Source organism: Gadus morhua, chromosome 23 (genome assembly GCF_902167405.1).
Source record: "Gadus morhua chromosome 23, gadMor3.0, whole genome shotgun sequence".
Classification (NCBI taxonomy): Eukaryota; Metazoa; Chordata; class Actinopteri; order Gadiformes; family Gadidae; genus Gadus; species Gadus morhua.
Window position 1 is genome coordinate 6,760,194 of NC_044070.1, and position 19,430 is coordinate 6,779,623.

At 41.1% G+C, this 19,430-nt stretch overlaps 2 protein-coding genes across 2 annotated transcripts; both read left to right on the forward strand.

Annotated features, from left to right (window-relative positions):
* The first annotated feature begins 384 nt into the window (after positions 1–384).
* LOC115537481 (toll-like receptor 13) lies at positions 385–9,336 on the forward strand. Its single transcript, XM_030349446.1, has 4 exons — positions 385–498; positions 2,733–5,365; positions 5,606–5,723; positions 7,520–9,336. The coding sequence occupies exons 2-4, from the start codon at positions 2,875–2,877 to the stop codon at positions 7,779–7,781; spliced, it is 2,871 nt and encodes a 956-aa protein (XP_030205306.1). The 5' UTR covers positions 385–498; positions 2,733–2,874; the 3' UTR covers positions 7,782–9,336.
* LOC115537480 (toll-like receptor 13) lies at positions 8,504–19,389 on the forward strand. Its single transcript, XM_030349445.1, has 5 exons — positions 8,504–8,581; positions 12,825–12,889; positions 13,293–15,852; positions 16,091–16,208; positions 17,642–19,389. Exons 1-5 carry the CDS (start codon positions 8,566–8,568, stop codon positions 17,901–17,903), a joined length of 3,021 nt encoding a protein of 1,006 aa, XP_030205305.1. The 5' UTR covers positions 8,504–8,565; the 3' UTR covers positions 17,904–19,389.
* The last annotated feature ends 41 nt before the right edge of the window (positions 19,390–19,430 follow it).

Sequence of the window (19,430 nt, forward strand, 5' to 3'; positions counted from 1 at the left end):
TGTAGTTCCGAAAAACAAAAACAGGCCCTATAAGGGACTGTCCACAGGTTATGTAGAGAGCAGAATCAGAATGTAGCCTGTAAGTAAACACACAGGAATACGTTTTGGGAATAAGTTACCCATAACACCAAGCGTAACACCCATGTGGGCAGTTATCATGGGGCCATTATCGAACCCGTGGACATTCCCAAACAGGGCCCGTTTATCATCAATGTGTTTAACCTTCAAGGATGATGTGGTTATTTTGTTGAATCCTGGTTGCATATAGACATTCATCTATATGAAACCATATGTAGTGTCAGTTCCCTTTAGATAATTACCCTTTTCTTACTTAATTTGACTACTCCCTTTTGCTTCCTCATTTATAACCCAATGTAACACACAAAAAAAGCCATTGCAAACCAGCTTTTGGCAATAACACATTATGTGAGTTGCCATACGCATCGGGAAGGAGACCACATCGAGAAACATTTGTTTTTGCGGAATTTGGATTGTTGGGTATGTAAGTGTTTAACTTAATCAAACTTTGGTTTGCACAATAAGTTTCACGACAATATAGTTAAAACTCTAGCATAACATACTTTTCTGCAAAAGGGAAATTAACATATTAACATTACAATCCTATATTTAGATGGACTATTATGTTACAAATTTTTCATGAAAATGTAAAGGCTTGTATAATGATGATTATAATCATCATTATAAGAAACCGTTGGAAAGGAGAGATCAGACCAGTTGAAGATCATATATATATATATATATATTAGTGCTGTCAAGCGATTCAAATATTTAATCGCATCAATGTCATAGTTAACTTGCGATTAATGGCAATTTTTTTGTTTGTCTGTTTACACGAGGACACTTGCGGGTAAAAACGACAAAATATTTAATCGGAAGTGCCTGTCGTTTAGATGGTGATGCCATTTTTGGGGCTTAAAAACGCAAAAAAACTGAAAACACCCTCCAGAGTGGAAAACTTGCTCCGCCGTAGCGTTTCCGTCTACACTGCCAAGATGCAAATCTCTGCTCAGATCTGATAACGCTGCGTGCGCGTTTATGTCGCATACATGTGCCAGTAAAGGGAAATAAACAAACATGTTGGATTATTCCCATACGTTGGACCTTCAAGCTGCTCTGGCAGCTCTAATAAATTTACAGGAGTCTTTCCACGAAATGTACAGGATATGTACAGATAGTATTACTGAACAGAGAAGGACCTTTTTTGGTTTTCGCGGCGCGGATAAGTGAAGCAGGAAGGTTCTACGCATGCGCTCAGACATGGCAGTGTTGTGTGATAGTGTAGCACAGCACCACGTAGCCGCCTGGCATGCATACCCAATCGAATTCCACACACTTTTGCGTCACCGTATGCACGCAGATTTCCCCCGAAAACGCTTGTCTGAACGCGGATTAAAAAGTGAAGACGCAACACCACTTTTGCGTCTTCTGTTCAGACCGTCATCACGTAAACGTAGCCTAAATATCCCTTGATTCTGTGCTGTAGCCTTTCAGTGAGATCAGAGAGCCAAGATGCAGGAACAACAGTAGTAGTATGTATGGTAAACTGCAAATTTAGCTCAAAGGTGCGTGCTTGTAGAGTAGACATGCAGTCAAACATACTTTCACATGGTTATAAAACATACTGTTTGTATCCCAGACCCTTTAAGGAAGGTTAAAGCATCTTTAACTCTGCTCTATTGTTATATACTACCATTATATGTGCCCATTTCGCACCTTGCACTCCAAACCGTCCGTTGAATTGGTAGCCCTCTCAGGTAAGGTATTCTTTCTCAAGGTTTCTTCCCTCGGGGTTTGGGGAGTTCCTTTCTTTCATTCCATGTCTCACTTTTTTTTTTTTGATAAATGTCCCTCTCTCTCTCTCTCTCTCGTTTCGTTCTGTGGAGCACGAAAATGTCGGAGAAACGCTTCCATTCAAAATGCGTTGGTTCACATTTCGTTCTGTGGAGCACGAATAATTTGTTTCCGTTATTGAGGAGGTCTGTTTAAAAAAATCAGAAATATTGACATATATGTAACTAGAGGGTGCACTGTACTGTCAGCGCACACCCCAAATGAAGCCTCTCTCTCTCTCTCTCTCTCTCTCTCTCTCTCTCTCTCTCTCTCTCTCTCTCTCTCTCTCTCTCTCGCCTGAGAAGACATTTCGTTCTGTGTAGCACGAAAAAGTCAGAGAAACGCTCCCATTTAGAATGCATTGGTTTACATTTTGTTCTGTGTATAACGAAACAAGTCGGACAATCGTGCTCTGGGACACGATTCAATAGATCGTGTGATACCGAGTTGTAGCCTGGCTACAAACCGGTATCTGGCTATTGCCAGACCAAGCTCAATCGTAGTAAGCACGTTGGTCTGGGGAGGCTGCTGTCATTTTCTTCAGCCCAAGAGGCGTGATCGACGGGCCTAGTTAAATTACTCGGTGCACAATTAGCTGCCTTCTGTCGCTTCCCTGTCGTCATTGTGTTAAACCAGTCAATAGTGCGCCAGGGGGAAAAGCCTGCTTGGTGATTGGCTTCCGTAAAAACGCATCGGAAGCAGAAAGAATTGTATTGGTCTTCTGAAGACCCTTCTGCAGGGCGAATTCAAATCGCTGGCAGAATTGGCTGGGGGAACCCGGTCTAACCGGATTGGATATAAGACACATGTTTTAATTTCAGTATTTCAATAGCCGATAGTAATGACCGCTGTCTTTGTATCTTTGTGTGTCTGTTTGACAGATTTTTGGGATTGGCGGATTTAACCTGACTGATCCCTCGGACTGAAAGAAATTAACGAATGTAACCAAAGATCCAACTGGTAGGACTGGAGATCCATTGCCTTGGAAATTACCAACATTAAGAAACTTCTTTGTGTGCTGGAATGAAAACGGAAATGGCCATGCCATTAAGGGGAATTAGTTTGTGTTCATTTGGAATATTATGTTTCCTTTTGAATCTGAACAATTTGATTTCTCCAGCTGCTGGTTATGTGCTGAAGGACTGCAGGGTCACAAGGACCACACAGGCCATCTGTCAGAAGAATAGTTTCAATTTATTTCCAAAAGACATTCCACTAATAGTCACAAGTATAGACCTGTCTCAAAACAACATTTCTAAACTAAATAATGCAGATTTGAAAAATTTACCAAATCTGTTGAGCTTAAACCTGAAATGCAACTCTATCTCCATAATTGAATCTGGCACTTTTGTTGTTCAAATGTCTCTAGAGGTGTTGAATTTAAACAGCAATAGGCTTTGTAAGCTACAGGAGGGTATGTTTGATGGCTTAGTCAATCTCACAGAATTGCATCTGACTTCCAATAGGATCAAAACAGTAGCACCAGGCTCTTTTAAGTCTCTGACCAAGCTAAAGTTTTTGGATTTAGGTCACAACAAACTGCACCAATTAAAAAACATCTTACAACATACACCACATTTACAATACCTGTCCATTCTAGCAAACAACATTTCCAATTTTCATTCATGGGAGCTGTCAAATACGTCTACAGAACTTGTTTCACTTGATTTGTCTCTTAATGAGCTAAGGGTCTTTGGGCTCAGTGCAGATATCTTTCCCAACCTCACAAGATTGAACCTTGCGAATAATGGTAGAAAGAATGGTATCGTCTGGGATGTGAATGACACATCGTACCTTAGGCGCGTGTCCAAACTATATATCAGTGGTTGTCGCTTGCAAGAACAGCAGAAAGTTCTAGAGACATTTAACTCCTCACTGATCTTTCTGAAGTTAAACCAGATGCGTAACAACCTGCGGGTTCTCATTAATATTTCCTGCAAAATCCCATCACTGACCTCTCTTGAAGTCCGAAAAAACGACATCAAATATATTCGTTCAGACATGCTGCCCTTGTGTACAAATCTGAAAGTGTTGAACATAGGGAGCAATAAGTTAATTGACATCTCTAACAATTCATTTCAATCCCTGAGGAAGCTAAACATTTTAATCATGAAGTCTAACCGTCTCAAATCAGTCCCCTACGCTGTCAGGAAAACTGCAATCTCAAAATTGGATCTCAGTTACAATAACATCATTATTCTTCGCTGTGATGATTTTGCCAATATGACTCGTCTCAGTATGCTCCATCTAAACAATAACCCTCTCTCAGCTCTACAGGATTGTGTTTTCAAAGATTTGGTCAATTTAAAGTTCTTAATGTTGCAAAACAGCAACATTAGTAAATTAAACAGTGCCTTCATAAAACACCTGCCAAATCTCCAAGTGCTTGATTTGTCGAACAATCAACTCACTCTTCTCGATCATGGACAATTTAAAGCTCTGAATTCCCTACAGAATCTTACATTACAAGGAAATAAATTACAAAAACTTAATAAGGGGAATTTTAATGGACTGTCCAATCTTACATACCTTAATCTTGCATCAAATGTAATAGCTAAAATTAATATAGGTACTTTTGGTGACTTGAAAGCTTTGAAGACATTGTATTTGATGACCAATCGCCTTAAATATACATCAGAAAAGCCAATTAATGATCCACCATTTGCTGAGCTTTCACAATTGGATACATTGTATATTTCAGGTCAACACAGGCACCTTAAGAGCGCCTTCCCTCAAAACCTTCTGAAAGGCCTGACAAATCTTTCGTTACTCAATATCAGAGGTAACCAGCTTATATCCCTGCACCCAGACATCTTCAACTATACTCCTAATTTGAATAAGCTTTATTTGAGTGCAAATGATCTCAGAGACCTTCCCGACAATTTATTTTCCCCGATTCAAAAACTAAAAGCTCTTTACATTTCACAGTTAAACCTGGGGTCTCTTGATTTTCTTCTCCTTGCTAACCTCACAGAGCTGAAGTTCTTGCAGGTGAGGAAGAATGCCTTTTCTGTGATAAGTGAAACAGTGTTGCAGTCTCTGCCAGCACTTAAATACCTGGATATGAAGTTTAATAGCTTCAGCTGTAACTGTGACAACGCATGGTTCATCGAATGGGTAAAGAACAACAAGAAAACACAAGTTCTTGATGCGTACAACTTTGATTGCAAATTCCCTCCAAATCTTAAAGGGAAAAAACTGTTGAACATTGACATTCGTTCTTGTACAGTAGACATTGGCTTCATCTGTTATATTTGCACGGCATGCGCGGTCATCATGACCATAGCAGTCTCCTTCACCCATCATTTCCTGCAATGGCATCTGGTCTACACGTACTACCTCATGCTGGCGTTCCTCTACAACTCAAAGCACAAGAACAAGCGTGCTCATCAATACGACGCCTTCGTCTCCTACAACGCAAACGACGAGGGCTGGGTGCTGGGGGAGCTGCTGCCCAATCTGGAGGACGAGCAGGGCTGGACACTGTGTCTGCACCACCGAGACTTCCAGCCAGGTGAGGAGCCCTATCCTGAACATCATTGTCACATCCTAAACCTATATTAGCATACATGCTAGCATATAAATTGACCTTTGATGCTCGATTAGGGGTCCAAATATTACATAAAAACAGATAGATTTGTCCCTGAACTGGATTTAACTTGTCTCCATGCCATCACTTGAGAGATGGCATGGAGACAAGCCTTTTTCTCTATGGATTCATGTTAATGAATTTTCACTGAACAATGCTTTTCAGGGAAGTCCATCATGGAGAATATAACAGACGCCATCTATAGTAGCCGGAAGACCATCTGCGTAGTCAGTCGAGATTACCTGAAGAGTGAATGGTGCTCCAGAGAGATCCAGGTAGCCAGGTAAGAACACCTAGCTTTATAAAAATAAGGTAATTAAAGGTGCCATGGCATGCCACTTCATGGATGTTTTTATATAGGTGCAAGTGGGCCCCTAATACAGTACTTGAAGACGTTAAAGAAATTCAGCCTTGTTGCAGAATTATAGCCACTACGAGCCAGTACCACAATGAGCTTTCCAGAAACATGCAGTTTTTAGAGGCTGGTCAAGGTGGAGGGTGGGGGTTTGGCCCTGAGCAGCTTGTGGCAACGGTAAATTGCGCTCATGTTTACAGTGGTTGTATCGCAATGGCGATGCGCTCACAGCTTTTTGCGTGTTCTGTAAATATTCTAGAGGAACACTCCAGGGGCCGGTTGCACCAACTGGGCGTAAGCCTGGTCGTAACTACGCCTGGTCGTAACTTGGCGTTCTAAGTCCAACCTAACCGTTACGCCGGTTGCACCAACTGGGCTTAGCGTTCTTTTCACTAAGACCAGGCGTAAATCCTACGCCTGGTCAGGGGCAGGCGTAGAGTTGAAATTCCAGGCTGTTTCTATAGCAATTACATCCAATCCAATGCAGCTTTACCACCATCCTTGCAACGCTTCGCTAAACTGCATTTCAAAGCACAGCCGGCGATATGATCAGCGTTCACAGATCGACTGCCTGTCGGGAAGATATCGCTGGCCGATTAGTCCGTTCTCAACTTATAATCAGTTGTGAATGTTGTTTTAACTATGTTTATATGTTTTATATAGGCCGACACATTAAACAAATCTCTCCTACAGAACCATTCCCGTCTACATGCCTGCTCGTCGTAAACCAGACATTACAAATACATATTTTAATTATATTCGTTTGCAGTGTTTTATTGTTAGGCATTAACACAATTAATGAATGACAATGAGTGAACGAATGAATTATTTATTTCGGTGTCCAACAGCATGTCAAGTAAAATAGTAAACAGCTGTTGTCACGAGGTATCCTAGCAACGCGGTGATATGCGCATACCATGGAACATTCACATGGCCGCGCATGGCTAAAACCGGGCGTAGTTAAGACCAGGCGTAAGTCCCGTTGGTGCAACCGGCGTTAGTTCCATTCTAACGCCAGGTCGTAACTAAGACCTACTTAGCAGTTACGACCAGGCTAAGTTACGCCCAGTTGGTGCAACCGGCCCCTGGTGCTCTGGCGGGAGTCCTGGAGCCCTACTCCCGCTCCGGCGGGAGTATGGCTCCAGGTAGAGCAGGATACCTAGAGCTGGTTTTAGACCTAACACCATTTGTAGTTACTGGGGGAACAGAGACAGTTCAGGGGAACTCATATTAATGTTAGAAAACCACATAATGTGTATCATGCCATGGGACCTTTAACTGAATGAGCTTTACATTTATATTTGTGCATTTGTTCATCACCAATTTTTTATGCTTTAATATCATGTAAACTATATTGTACTTCATGTTTCATTTAGAAAAGGTCCACAAAAGGCATGGAATCAGTGTCGTAAATATCGACGGTGCAACCGGTGAACTGCACCGGGGCCCAGATGGCGTCAGGGGCCCATGGAGGAAAAATAAATAAATAATCGCCTAGGGCGGCAAATGTGTCGGGGGCGCCCTCTGGTGGCGCACTTAATTAATAAACTAAATTATAAAAACCCTTACCGTAGTAAGAAGGACAACGCGACAAGGCCCTTCCTCCCGCACAAAATAAATATTTGCACCGGGGCATATCGCCATGATGTTGCGCCACTGCGTGGAATAATATTTGTAGCATAAGTAAGTAAGGTAGTTTCAAGTGAAACATTTCCATTCCCCAGCTTCCGTCTGTTTGACGAGCAGAAGGACGTGCTGATCCTGGTGTTTCTGGAGGACATTCCAATGCAGCAGCTGTCTCCGTACTACCGCATGAGGAGGCTCCTGAAGAGACAAACCTACCTGAGCTGGTCCCGAGCAGACGCACACCCGGACCTGTTCTGGGAGAAGCTCCGGCAGGCCCTGGACACCCAGGAGCACCCAATGGGTGAGCATCTACGGCTCACCGTGGAGGAAGGACCCCCCGGAGAGAGACCAGACCAGTAAAAGGCTTACAAATGCTGGGGGGAGGGAGGGGGATTATACTACACAGAGACACCCGGGGTCTGTCCCTATGGAGGGAAAGTGAAACAGTTCCCCTTGATGGCTTCGTTAGTTTAAACTCTCATTATTGTCTGTATTGCAAAACATCTTCTTGTTCTGGTTAAATGTACATCTGGTGTTGATTTGTTTTTTATGCATTGCGTTTACGGATCCATCGGTCTCGCCAGCCTATTGAAAACTAAATGTATTTATTTACTTGGGATTTTTTGGAAATATTTTGAGATTATTAAATTATAATAAATAATTTAATAAAATAAATTAATAAATTATAATTATTGTTATAGGCTATATAATGTTATTATATATATTACTATATACTGTTATTATAATGACTGCCACATGAGCTTTTCTTATTGTCTTGGTTTTAAGATACATACTTAAAGGGGTTCGGAATTTTGGACATAGGGCCTGTTTCCCAAGTTAGCCTTGGTGTTCTTTATCATTGGAGACAGTTTTCAACACATTTCATTCAGTCCTTCTAGTTGCAGAGTTCGCTCATAGTGCAAACTCTGACCCGAGGTAAATCGCCAGACTATAGATGTAAATGTCTGTGTTGATAGAATAACGTTAGAAATAAAACTAACCTCGCATCGCATGAATCATCGCATTTTTAGGGACTACTTTCTCAGCAGCAGCGGAATTTACCTAGGTATCATTCCACAGCTAGCTGCCGTAGCCTACTACCAGGCTTACAACACTGTTGCTGAGACACAGCAAATCCCTCAAAATGCATGCAGTGCAAGGTTGGTTTTATATCTAACATTATTCTATCAACACAGACATTTACATCGACTGTCTGGCGTTATAGTTGATTTGCCTCGGGTGTACTGTGGAGTGGGTAAGACTGTTTTTTATTAACAGGCTAGTATTGCCCGTTGCCGTGCGCTAGCCTAGCACGAGCAAACTCTGCAACTAGGACTGAATGAAATGTGTTGAAAACTGTCTCCAATGATCACCAAGGCTAACATGGGAATCAAGCCCTGTATCCAAAATTCCGAACTACCCCTTTAAGATAGATGATAAAATAACAAAAAACAAATGCATACAGAAGCCCTTGCATCCTGTTAGAGAAAACTATGATGGATCCAGGTTTGATACAGATGTATTTAAGTGTGAGTAGTCCATTACACCTCGCTAAGTAACTGAATGGTCAAAAGTCTAATCTGACAATATCTACCCTTGACGTATTAGCACAAAGCAAAGACGGCAACATTATCTGTAAAAACGTAAGTATTTCCGAGCCTGACTTTGCCATTGCACATGGTGTAGTGTCCCCTAGAGGGCTGCCATGTAAACTGCACCATTGATCGTAGTTTCTAATAATTGAATGGTTTGTATAAGAATCAAGTTGTACGATTGATAATTAATGAGATCATTTGTAATGATATTTTTTTGCATGTTCAATATCAACCTAATTTAGAAGGTTAATCATCAATCAAGTGCTGTTCTCTTCCAATATTAATTGCATTATAAATAAAATTCTTGCTGAGAGACCTTACCTTTTCTGCACTGCACCAGACTATTAACCCTTTATCATATCACTTTTGTCATATGTCGTGTACACACACATGGGCCCAATCTCATTCCTTTGCTACATAGAAAATCTCAACCCTAGCCCTCGCTGTTGCGCGTTCACGCGCCGTGGAGTCATGTCCCAATACTGTTTAAATGTAGCTTAAGGGGTAGGGGGGAGGGCTAACATCCCCTCAAAATTGAGATTTTCGATGGGCACCCTCAAAGCGATTCAGTTCTGACTTGCTCCCACAATACCTTGCGAGAAAACGGAAAATCAAGAAATATCCTAGACAAGATGGAGGACGAAAAGATGCGACAGGATTGGAAAAACACAAATGTATGTATTTTCTCTGTAATTAACTAGTAATTATTTTTATTAATTATACTCTGCAGCCCGGCCGCGGGCTTCGAAGCCCGGCCAAGGACTCTCGGAAGATCGCGAAAGTCTGTGGCCGATTTTCGCGGAAGATCGCGAAACTCCCCGGCCGACTTTCGCAGGCCGCCCGACCCCGGTTCTCGGCCGGGATGCATGCCCGATCACGGGCTCTGCATCCCGGCCGTCGACCGGGCTGCAGACCGGGCTGCAGACCGGGCTGGATATCATGTCGTATGATATCCAGATCTTCCATGTTCTAGTGACTCCAGGTTAAAAATAAGCTTTACTATACTAATATATTATATTAGATTAGATTAGATTAGGCTTTATTGATCCTTTTGGGATGACTCCCTCAAGGAAATTGATTGTCCAGTAGCTTACAGAAAGAAACACAACACAATATTAAATTATATACAATATAAGATAAACAATACACTCTAAGATAACTATAAAAAGTAAAATAAAAGTAAACAGTAAACAATAATTATAATATAATATAAGATAAACAAACTCTTAACTAACTATAAAAAGTAAACAAAAAACAGTAAACAGTAAACAATAAACTCTTATCTAATATAGAAAGTAATTTTAGTAATATTATTAGTTATTAATTATTAATATTCTATAAGTGATATTATATATACTAATATATATATTATATTAGTAATATTCTATAAGTATTATTATACTAATATATTATATTATATTAGTAATATTACATGGTTAATCAATGTATTTTTTGGCAGTACTATATTGTGTACATAGCTATTATATATTGTACATGACATATGGCCATATCAACCAGTTCAACCATGCTCCTCCACCCCAGGCACCTCTTCCACCACCCCAGACACCCCTTCCAAGAGGAGAGTGCCAGGGGGCAGGCGAGGCATGAGGAGAACGAGGCAAAGTTGGCGGAATGGTGGAGAAGATGTGATTCTCCACCATTCTCTCAAAAGCTGAGAGAGAGTGTGTGTGTGTGTGTGTATTTTTAGGTGTGCGTGTGTGTGTATTTTTAGATGCGTGTGTGTGTATTTTTAGATGTGTGGTTCAGTGTTTCTTATTTAAATAAAGTGTTTCTTCTAAAGTGTTCTTGTTCTTAACCGATTATTATCTAAGGGTGCACTCACACTAGGCCATCTGTCCGTGGCCGTGGCCGTTTTAGCACCTAACCGTGCTCAAATCTGCCAGTGTGAGTGTGGCCAGTCTGGCTAATACCACAGTATTATTATTTTTTTAACACTTTATTTAAACATGCCAATTACAAAATATAAATACCATTTCAGGTTAAACATCTTTACAATGGGTCTTGCTCGTTGCCCGAGACAATGGCAGCCAGTCTGTCTCTTGTAACATTACCAGGGGTCTGGTTATCTGCTAGGGGGCACGGGGAGGCCATGATGACGTCACAGGGTAGGGTTGTCCCATTTGGTAGGGGACCGTTAAGGGGTAGCAATGAGGGGTAGCAATGAGATTGAGCAATGAGGGTTAGGGTTGAGATGTAGGGTTGAGACAGAGCAAATGAATGAGATTGGGCCCTGTAGCATTCACACTCTAGATATTGAGATCTTTATTGGTGTGAATGCTGAAAGCATTCACATCATAGAAATGCTACATATTTGGTGTGAATGCTGTAAGCATTCACATCTTAGAAATGCTACATATTTAATTTTATATGAGTAAGATAAATTAATGAATTAGGTTTAATGAACGTGCCTCGTTTAATTTAACAAGCTTGGTGTTTTGGTGTTTAACGCCATAGGTTATCGGCTTTGTCATATCTGTCTGGGCGTGATGCATCTATGGTCAGTGATTAAAGTTAATATAAAACCAGTCCCTTTGATAACTTAAGTAATGTATTAATAACAACAAAAAGTGTTTCGATTGCAGTTTGGATTCAAAAAGGCTCCTTAGAATGTATGCCTTTCCCCTAGCAAGAGGAATCTAGTTAAAGCAGAAAAGGAAACCACTCACGGCAGCTCAGCTGCCCGCACGTCATTATGGCAAAGAGTTCACTGGGATTGCAGTACAATTTCTAAATGACTGAAGTGCTCTATTAAGGTAATGAATTTGCATATAGGTTTGGATAAATGACACTTTACAAACAACTCATTAACTTGCACAGTTGAACATCTACTGTGCCTGTTTAGATTATAAAGACGATGACATGAATGCATCACAGCATTCCGTTCACAGGAACCAAGAACCAATCATTTTGGGGGTATAACATGTTCATGTATAAAATAAAGAAGAAGATAAATTCTGAAGGTGGATATATTCCCCCTGGAGGGCGCTGGCTACAGCTCTGGCCTTTGCTTACGTCTTGGTCCATGGATTTATGAATCGCAATTAAAAAAATCACTATCAATGTGCACGCTTTCTGATGATGTGATGTGATGGTGTCCTCCGCTTCGACCCTGACGTTTTACCAGAGGAACCGCACAATGACCACTAGGGAGGGGACGAGGTAATGGTGGTGGCAGGGGGAGATCCCGGGGTTTGAGTACCACGGCTGTGCCACAGAATGGACTACAGTTGCTGAGATGAGAAACCCTTGAAACTCTGGGAGAGGGGGAGGGGCCTGAGGTGAAAGTTCTAAAAAGAGTTATTGGAGTTATATAGAGAATTTTGAACAACTCGTGAGCGCCATGAACCAATTGCCAAATACCAGTGGAAAGAGATGACAACTGTTGACCTTTCACTTCCCTAACCCAATAAGGGAAAGTTCAGTTTTTTAAAATTGTACTCTACTTTGCATCCTCCTTTACAACACAAAGAGAGGCACATTTAAACCAGACACATACTTCTGATTGCTTCGAGAAAAATTACCAAAATATGTAAGTGTTTCACTCATAATCTACCTTTTAATTGTTAGCAGATAATCAAATTCAAAGGCATTGAACATATTCTTATGTTAACCATGTGCTTATGTTTTCAATTTACTTTGGTCACAACATGTTATGAAAACATTTAGGCATTTTATTGATTTATTTTGGTGTAATGTAACGAATAGCAATGACTTGAGTTTTGATCCTGTTGCTATTATGATGTCTTGTACTGGTGATATATTAATTGTATGCTTTGATTGTTCTCAGCCTCACCTGAAACCACGCACACACACACACACACGGACGGACGGACGGACGGACGGACGGACAAGGTTATTATCTGGATTAATAATTCACTCTAACACTGGTTGCCTCAAAACATCTAGTTTCTTCCTTTATATACGATTAATATGCAAATCAAAATGCAAAAAAAATGGGATTTTTATGTTTAGTGGATTTAAACAAAAAAGAAAATGGGTTTTCTGATTTGGAGAAAAGTCTTTGAAACAGCATTCATTCAAACATATGTTGTGGTATACTCATGACAACAGGCAGAATAGCATATTAATGACTAAGTTTGTGCGTTAGGATGTAACGCACAAACGTTTATCATGAAGATAAATGTTCATGAAATATCCGTCGCAAAGCGTACAGGTTGATATGCCTCAATGACAGTATTTCAATAACAAATTGTAGTGACCCTTTTCTGTTTATCTTTCTGTGTCTGTTTGACAGTGTTTTTGGATTGGCTGTTTACACATGAACGTTCTGTGGCACAAAATTAACCCAACCATCTGCGGAAAAATGGAAATGTGCTTCTGTTCATTGGGAATCTTTACTTTTTTTTTTACTCTGAACGGTTTATTTTTTCCAACTGCTGGTTATGTGCTGAAGGACTGCTGGATCACACGGCACACACAGGCCATCTGTAAGCCCATTGGTAGAACTTTAAATGTGTTTCCAAAGGACATTCCAGCAAGGGTGACGACTATGGACTTGTCCGTAAATAAAATTTCAAAACTAAATAATACCGATTTGGAAGATTTACCAAATCTGTTGCACATAGACCTGACAGAAAATCGGATCTCTGAGATAGAATCTGGCACTTTTGCGGGCCAAATTTCTCTAGAGGTTTTGATTTTAAACAAAAATAAGCTTAGAAAACTGAAGAAGGGTATATTTGATGGCTTAGTTAAACTCACAATGCTTGGACTTACTCACAATAAGATTGAAACAGTAGCACCCACCTCTTGTAAGTCTCTGATCAATCTAAAGTTTTTGGATCTAGGCCATAACAAACTGCACCACTTAACAAATTATCAGCAAATCTTACAGCAAATGCCACATTTACAGACCCTTCACGTTGGAGCAAACAATATATCCACTTTTAATTCGTGGGAGCTGTCAAATAAGCCTACAGAACTTATTACACTTGATTTGTCTCAAAATGAGCTTTTGGTCTTTGTGCTCACTGCCGATATCTTTCCCAAACTCACAAAGTTGGGCCTTAATGATGGTATAAAGAATGGTATGGTCTGGGAGATGAATGACACATCACACCTTATTGGCATTTCTGAACTAGATATCAGTAGGGTTCACTCCTCATTAGACGGACTGCAGGAAGTTCTGGAGACATTTAACTCCTCACTGATGAATCTGACGTTAAACCATATGAAAAAAACCCTGGAAATTCTCATAAGTATTTCCTGCAAAATCCCATCGCTGACCTCTCTTACAGTCCAACATAATAGCATCAGGGTTATTAGTTCAGACATGCTGCACTTGTGCTCCAATGTGAATGAGTTGGACTTGGGGCACAACAAGATAACTAACATATCTGACGAATCATTTCAATCTCTTAGGCAGCTTCAAATTTTAGTCCTTATGTTCAACAGTCTCTCATCTGTCCCATATGCCATCAGGAATGTATCAACACTCTTTAAACTGGATCTCAGCTTCAATCGCATGCGTTTGCATGACTGTGAGGATTTTGCCAACATGAAAAGTCTCAGAATTCTCTTTCTAAACAATAATCATTTAGGTGCTCTAAAGGACTGTGTTTTCAGAGATTTAGTCAATTTAAAAAACTTGCAGTTGCCAAACTGCAGTATTCGTAAATTAAACGGTGCGTTCATCAACACCATGCCAAATCTCCAAGTGCTTAATTTGTCAAATAATCAACTCACTGTTCTAGATCAGGGAGAATTTAAAGCTTTGAAATCCCTTCAAAATCTGACATTAGATGGGAATAAATTAAGCAAGTTAAAAAGTGGTGCATTTCATGGACTGTCCAATCTTAGATACCTTACACTTCAGTCAAATAAACTCAAAGAAACTCAAATCAAAAACAAAGTTTTTCGTGACTTGAAGGGATTAAAGTCATTGAATTTGATGAGCAATCACATTAAATATAAATCAGCTGAGTTGATTCCCAAGGCACCATTTGCTGAGCTTTCAAAACTAGATACATTGATTCTTTCAGGGCAACACGGTCGATTTGGAGCATACCTCCCTCAAAATCTTCTAAAAGGCCTGACAAATTTGTCAACACTCAATATCAGAAGTTCCCATCTTATGTATATGCACCCACATACCTTCAACTATACACCCAATCTGAAAGTGCTTTCCTTGAGTTCAAATGATATTGCTGACTTTGTTCATGGTTTGTTTTCTCCGATTCAAAAACTAAAAAGTCTCAAAATCTCACATGCAAGTCTGCAGTCTCTAGATTTTCTGCTGCATGCTAACCTTACAGAGCTGAAGTTCTTGGAGGTGAGACATAATGCCTTTTCGGGGATTAGAGAAACTGTGTTGCAGTCTCTGCCAGCACTTGAATACCTAGATATAAAGGGTAATAGCTTCAGCTGTGACTGTGACAAGGCGTGGTTCCTCCAATGGGTAATCACCAACAAGCAAACACAAGTGTTTGATGCGTACAACTTTGAATGCAACTCCCCTCCAAACCTTAAAGGGAAAAAACTGTTGGACATTGACATTCGATCTTGTGCAGTAGACATGGGCTTCATCTGTTATATTTCCACGGCATGTGCGGTCATCATGACCATAGCAGTCTCCTTCACCCACCATTTCCTGCAATGGCATCTGGTCTACACGTACTACCTCATGCTGGCGTTCCTCTACAACTCAAAGCACAAGAACAAGCGTGCTCATCAATACGACTCCTTCGTCTCCTACAACGCAAAAGACGAGGGCTGGGTGCTGGGGGAGCTGCTGCCCAAGCTGGAGGATGAGCAGGGCTGGACACTGTGTCTGCACCACCGAGACTTCCAGCCAGGTGAGGAGCCCTATCCTGAACATCATTGTCACATCCTAAACCTATATTAGCATACATGCTAGCATATACATTTATCTTTGATGCTCGATTAGGGGTCCAAATATTACATAAAAACATAAATTTGTCCTTGAACTGGATGTAACTTGTCTCCATGCCATCATTTGAGAGATGTCACAGAGATAAGCAATTTGCTGGATGGATTCATGTTAATGAATTGTCACTGAACAATGCTTTTCAGGGAAGTCCATTATGGACAACATAACAGACGCCATCTATGGCAGCCGGAAGACCATCTGCGTAGTCAGCCGGGATTACCTGAAGAGTGAATGGTGCTCCAGAGAGATCCAGGTAGCCAGGTAAGAACACCTAGCTTTATAAGAATAAGGTAATTAAAGGTGCCATGGCATGCCACTTCATGGATGCTTTTATATAGCTGTAAGTGGGCCCCTAATACAGTACTTGAAGACGTTCAAGAAATTTAGGCTTGTTGCAGAATTATAGCCACTACGAGCCAGTCCCACAATGAGCTTTCCACAAACATTCAGTTTTTAGAGGCGGGTCAAGGTGGAGGGTGGGGGTGTGGCCCTGAGCAGCTTGCAGCAACAGTAACATGCGCTCATGTTTACAGTGGGCGTATCGCAATGGCGATGCGCTCACAGCTTTTGGCCGTGTTCTGTAAATATTCTAGAACACTCCGGGTGCTCTGGCGGGAGTCCTGGAGACCTACTCCCGCTCCGGCAGGAGTAGGGCACCACCGCCTGCGGGGCTCCGGTGGGAGACAATCGCGGGCAACAATCCCTTTCTCCTCCATGTCGCGGCTCATGTACTGCTGGGAGTCAAAGCCTGAGTTCCTTTCCACCAAGTCCTTCTCAACCATGGCTGAGATAACCCTCCACTTCCACATCAATCTGAAGTAGACTGAACCGCGACATGGAGGAGAAAGGAATTGTTGCCCGCGATTGTGGACCGCGATTGTCAACCGCCGGAGCCCCGCTGCCGAGGCACCACCGCCCCTGGCCGGTGGTGCCGCGGGGCGGTTGGTGTGTCGGCAGTGGGCAGCGGGCAGCGGGGCTCCGGCGGTTGATAATCAAGGGCAACAATACCTTTCTCCTCCGTGTCGCAATTCATGAACTTCGGGGAGTCAAGGCCGAAGCTCCTTTCCCCCAATTCCTCCTCAATCATGGCTGAGATGACCCCCACCACGAGTCTCATTGTGGAAATACCATAGACGTCAGAGATCCCGACGTGTAATGCGCTATAACACCAACAGCAGAACGGTTATCCAAATAACAATGAAGTCTTCAACACTTGCGTCACAGTGTCTGTATTCACACACACACACACACATGTGGTGCTCGCACGGTCGTAGCTCATTGTCACATTGGCGGGCCAAATTCTCTGGGCGGGCAAGGCAGAGAAAGGAGGGGTAACATGTACCCATATGACGACATACAGGGAAAATTGAAAACGGCTGAGGTTTCAGGCAGAGCAGGATACCTAGAGCTTGTTTTAGACCTAACACCATTTCTAGTTACTGGGGGAACATAGACAGGTCAGGGGAACTCATATTAATGTTAGAAAACCTCATGAAGTGAATTTTTTATGACATGGGACCTTTAACGGAATGAGCTTTACATTTTTATTCGTGCAATTGTTTATCACCATTTTTTTATGCTTTAATATCATGTCAATTATATTCTACATCATGATTAACGCACAAAAGCTGTGGAATAATATATGTAGCATAAGGATGTAAGGTAGTTTAAAGTGAAACATTTCCATTCCCCAGCTTCCGTCTGTTTGACGAGCAGAAGGACGTGCTGATCCTGGTGTTCCTGGAGGACATTCCCATGCAGCAGCTGTCTCCGTACTACCGCATGAGGAGGCTCCTGAAGAGAAAAACCTACCTGAGCTGGTCCCGCGCAGACGCACACCCAGACCTGTTCTGGGAGAAGCTCCGACAGGCCCTGGACACCCAGGAACACCCAATGGGTGAGCATCTACGGCTCACCGTGGAGGACGGACCCCCAGGAGAGAGACCAGACCAGTAAAAGGTTTAGAAAGGCTGGAGGGGGGGTGAGACCTTGGACTCATTGGCAAATTCTCAAAATTCTTAATTCGTGTGACAACCCGAGGAAACTAGTGCTACAGACGTTCACCGACGGCCTGACAAGGTTCACGGTTTGTTCATATCACAGTTTTGGGGTCACTATTGTCTCTTCGACACACTTGAGATGTAGCTCCTTCATCATGTTTTCACTTTGAATGTTTTGGATACCATGGATACCATTAACAGTGCACATTTTCAGATCTGTACTCTTTTAAGAAAGCCCTTAATTCTCTTGTGAAATGTGTGCTTGGAGTTTTCTTGATGTTGTGTGCTTATCAATCGACATTTTCAGAATGTGAATGAGGCATCTTGCAGTTCAGGAATGTCAGTGGCTCAACGGGATAATGCTGTGTACTGGTGTTCCTTAGGTTGAGAGTTCATTGCCTGATTTGAGCACTATTAACAAGCCGAACATGACATTCTGTCAAGTTCTCATTTAAGAAACACAACATTGAACAGCACCTGAAATTCATCAGGCAATCCACATTCCGGCTCATTAGTCTCCAAGAATCTGACTGCCAAGACACATAATGGCATTAAGGGGAACTTCTACATTAACCATTTTCCCTTCATAATTAGCTCATTATGTCATATTTATATTTCTTAGTAGTGTTCTTGACTACAAATGTTTAATTTTCCCAGAATTTCAAAGATTTTTCAGGTATATGCTTTGAAGAAAGCCCTTAATTCACTTGAGAAATGTGTGCTTTAAGTTTTCTGGATGTTGTGTGCTTATCAATAGACATTTTGACCATGTGAATGAGGCTGCAGTTCAGGTTTATAAGTGGAACATCTTTCCTTAAATATCACAATTATATGTTCGATTTTTATATCTTCCATTAGTGTGTTCTTGACTGTTAATTTAGCTCTGACCCCGTTAATCTTCGCTTGCGGTTATATTTCTAATTGTCATTGTGTATTTTTTTAAGAAGAACTGCCTACCAAAAATCTTCATTATTGCCAATCGTTTCTTTGTCCCACTTCCTATAGCAGTATTTTTCTTATTTATTTGAATACATGAATTAATATGTTTCATGTATTTTGAAGGCCTATTGTATTTTCCGTCTGCTGTTTGTTCTTGTAACTTTACATGGTAACACTTTACAATACAAACATTAAGCATTGCTTTAAATAACTTTAAAGCAATAAATTAATACAGAAATGAGCATTAATGTGTTGCTTTAATATTGGGGTTAGTGTAAGCAGTATAAATAATTAAATAAAGTATTATTAAATACCTTATAACATGAACATCATTAGTTTACATGAACACTTTTGGTAAATGATTACTAGACCATTCTTCAACTATTAAATATCTTTGTTTAATAATTATGACTGCATTCAATAATGTTAAGAAATGGTAAATAATGTACCTTCATGTGAAGTGTTCCCCTTGCATTACTATTAAAGTTACATGAGTTCATGAATGGTTATTCATTATGGAAGAAAGGTGTACTCAAATTGACAT

What these genes read in the sequence shown, in the direction of transcription:
- LOC115537481 (XM_030349446.1), top strand. Translation starts at nt 2,875, where the DNA reads ATGAAAACGGAAATGGCCATGCCATTAAGGGGAATTAGTTTGTGTTCA. An exon ending in CCACCGAGACTTCCAGCCAG is followed by an intron (nt 5,366 to 5,605) that starts GTGAGGAGCCCT and finishes AATGCTTTTCAG; the next exon opens with GGAAGTCCATCATGGAGAAT. An exon ending in AGAGAGATCCAGGTAGCCAG is followed by an intron (nt 5,724 to 7,519) that starts GTAAGAACACCT and finishes TCCATTCCCCAG; the next exon opens with CTTCCGTCTGTTTGACGAGC.
- LOC115537480 (XM_030349445.1), top strand. An exon ending in CGGACGGACGGACGGACAAG is followed by an intron (nt 12,890 to 13,292) that starts GTTATTATCTGG and finishes TCTGTTTGACAG; the next exon opens with TGTTTTTGGATTGGCTGTTT. An exon ending in AGAGAGATCCAGGTAGCCAG is followed by an intron (nt 16,209 to 17,641) that starts GTAAGAACACCT and finishes TCCATTCCCCAG; the next exon opens with CTTCCGTCTGTTTGACGAGC.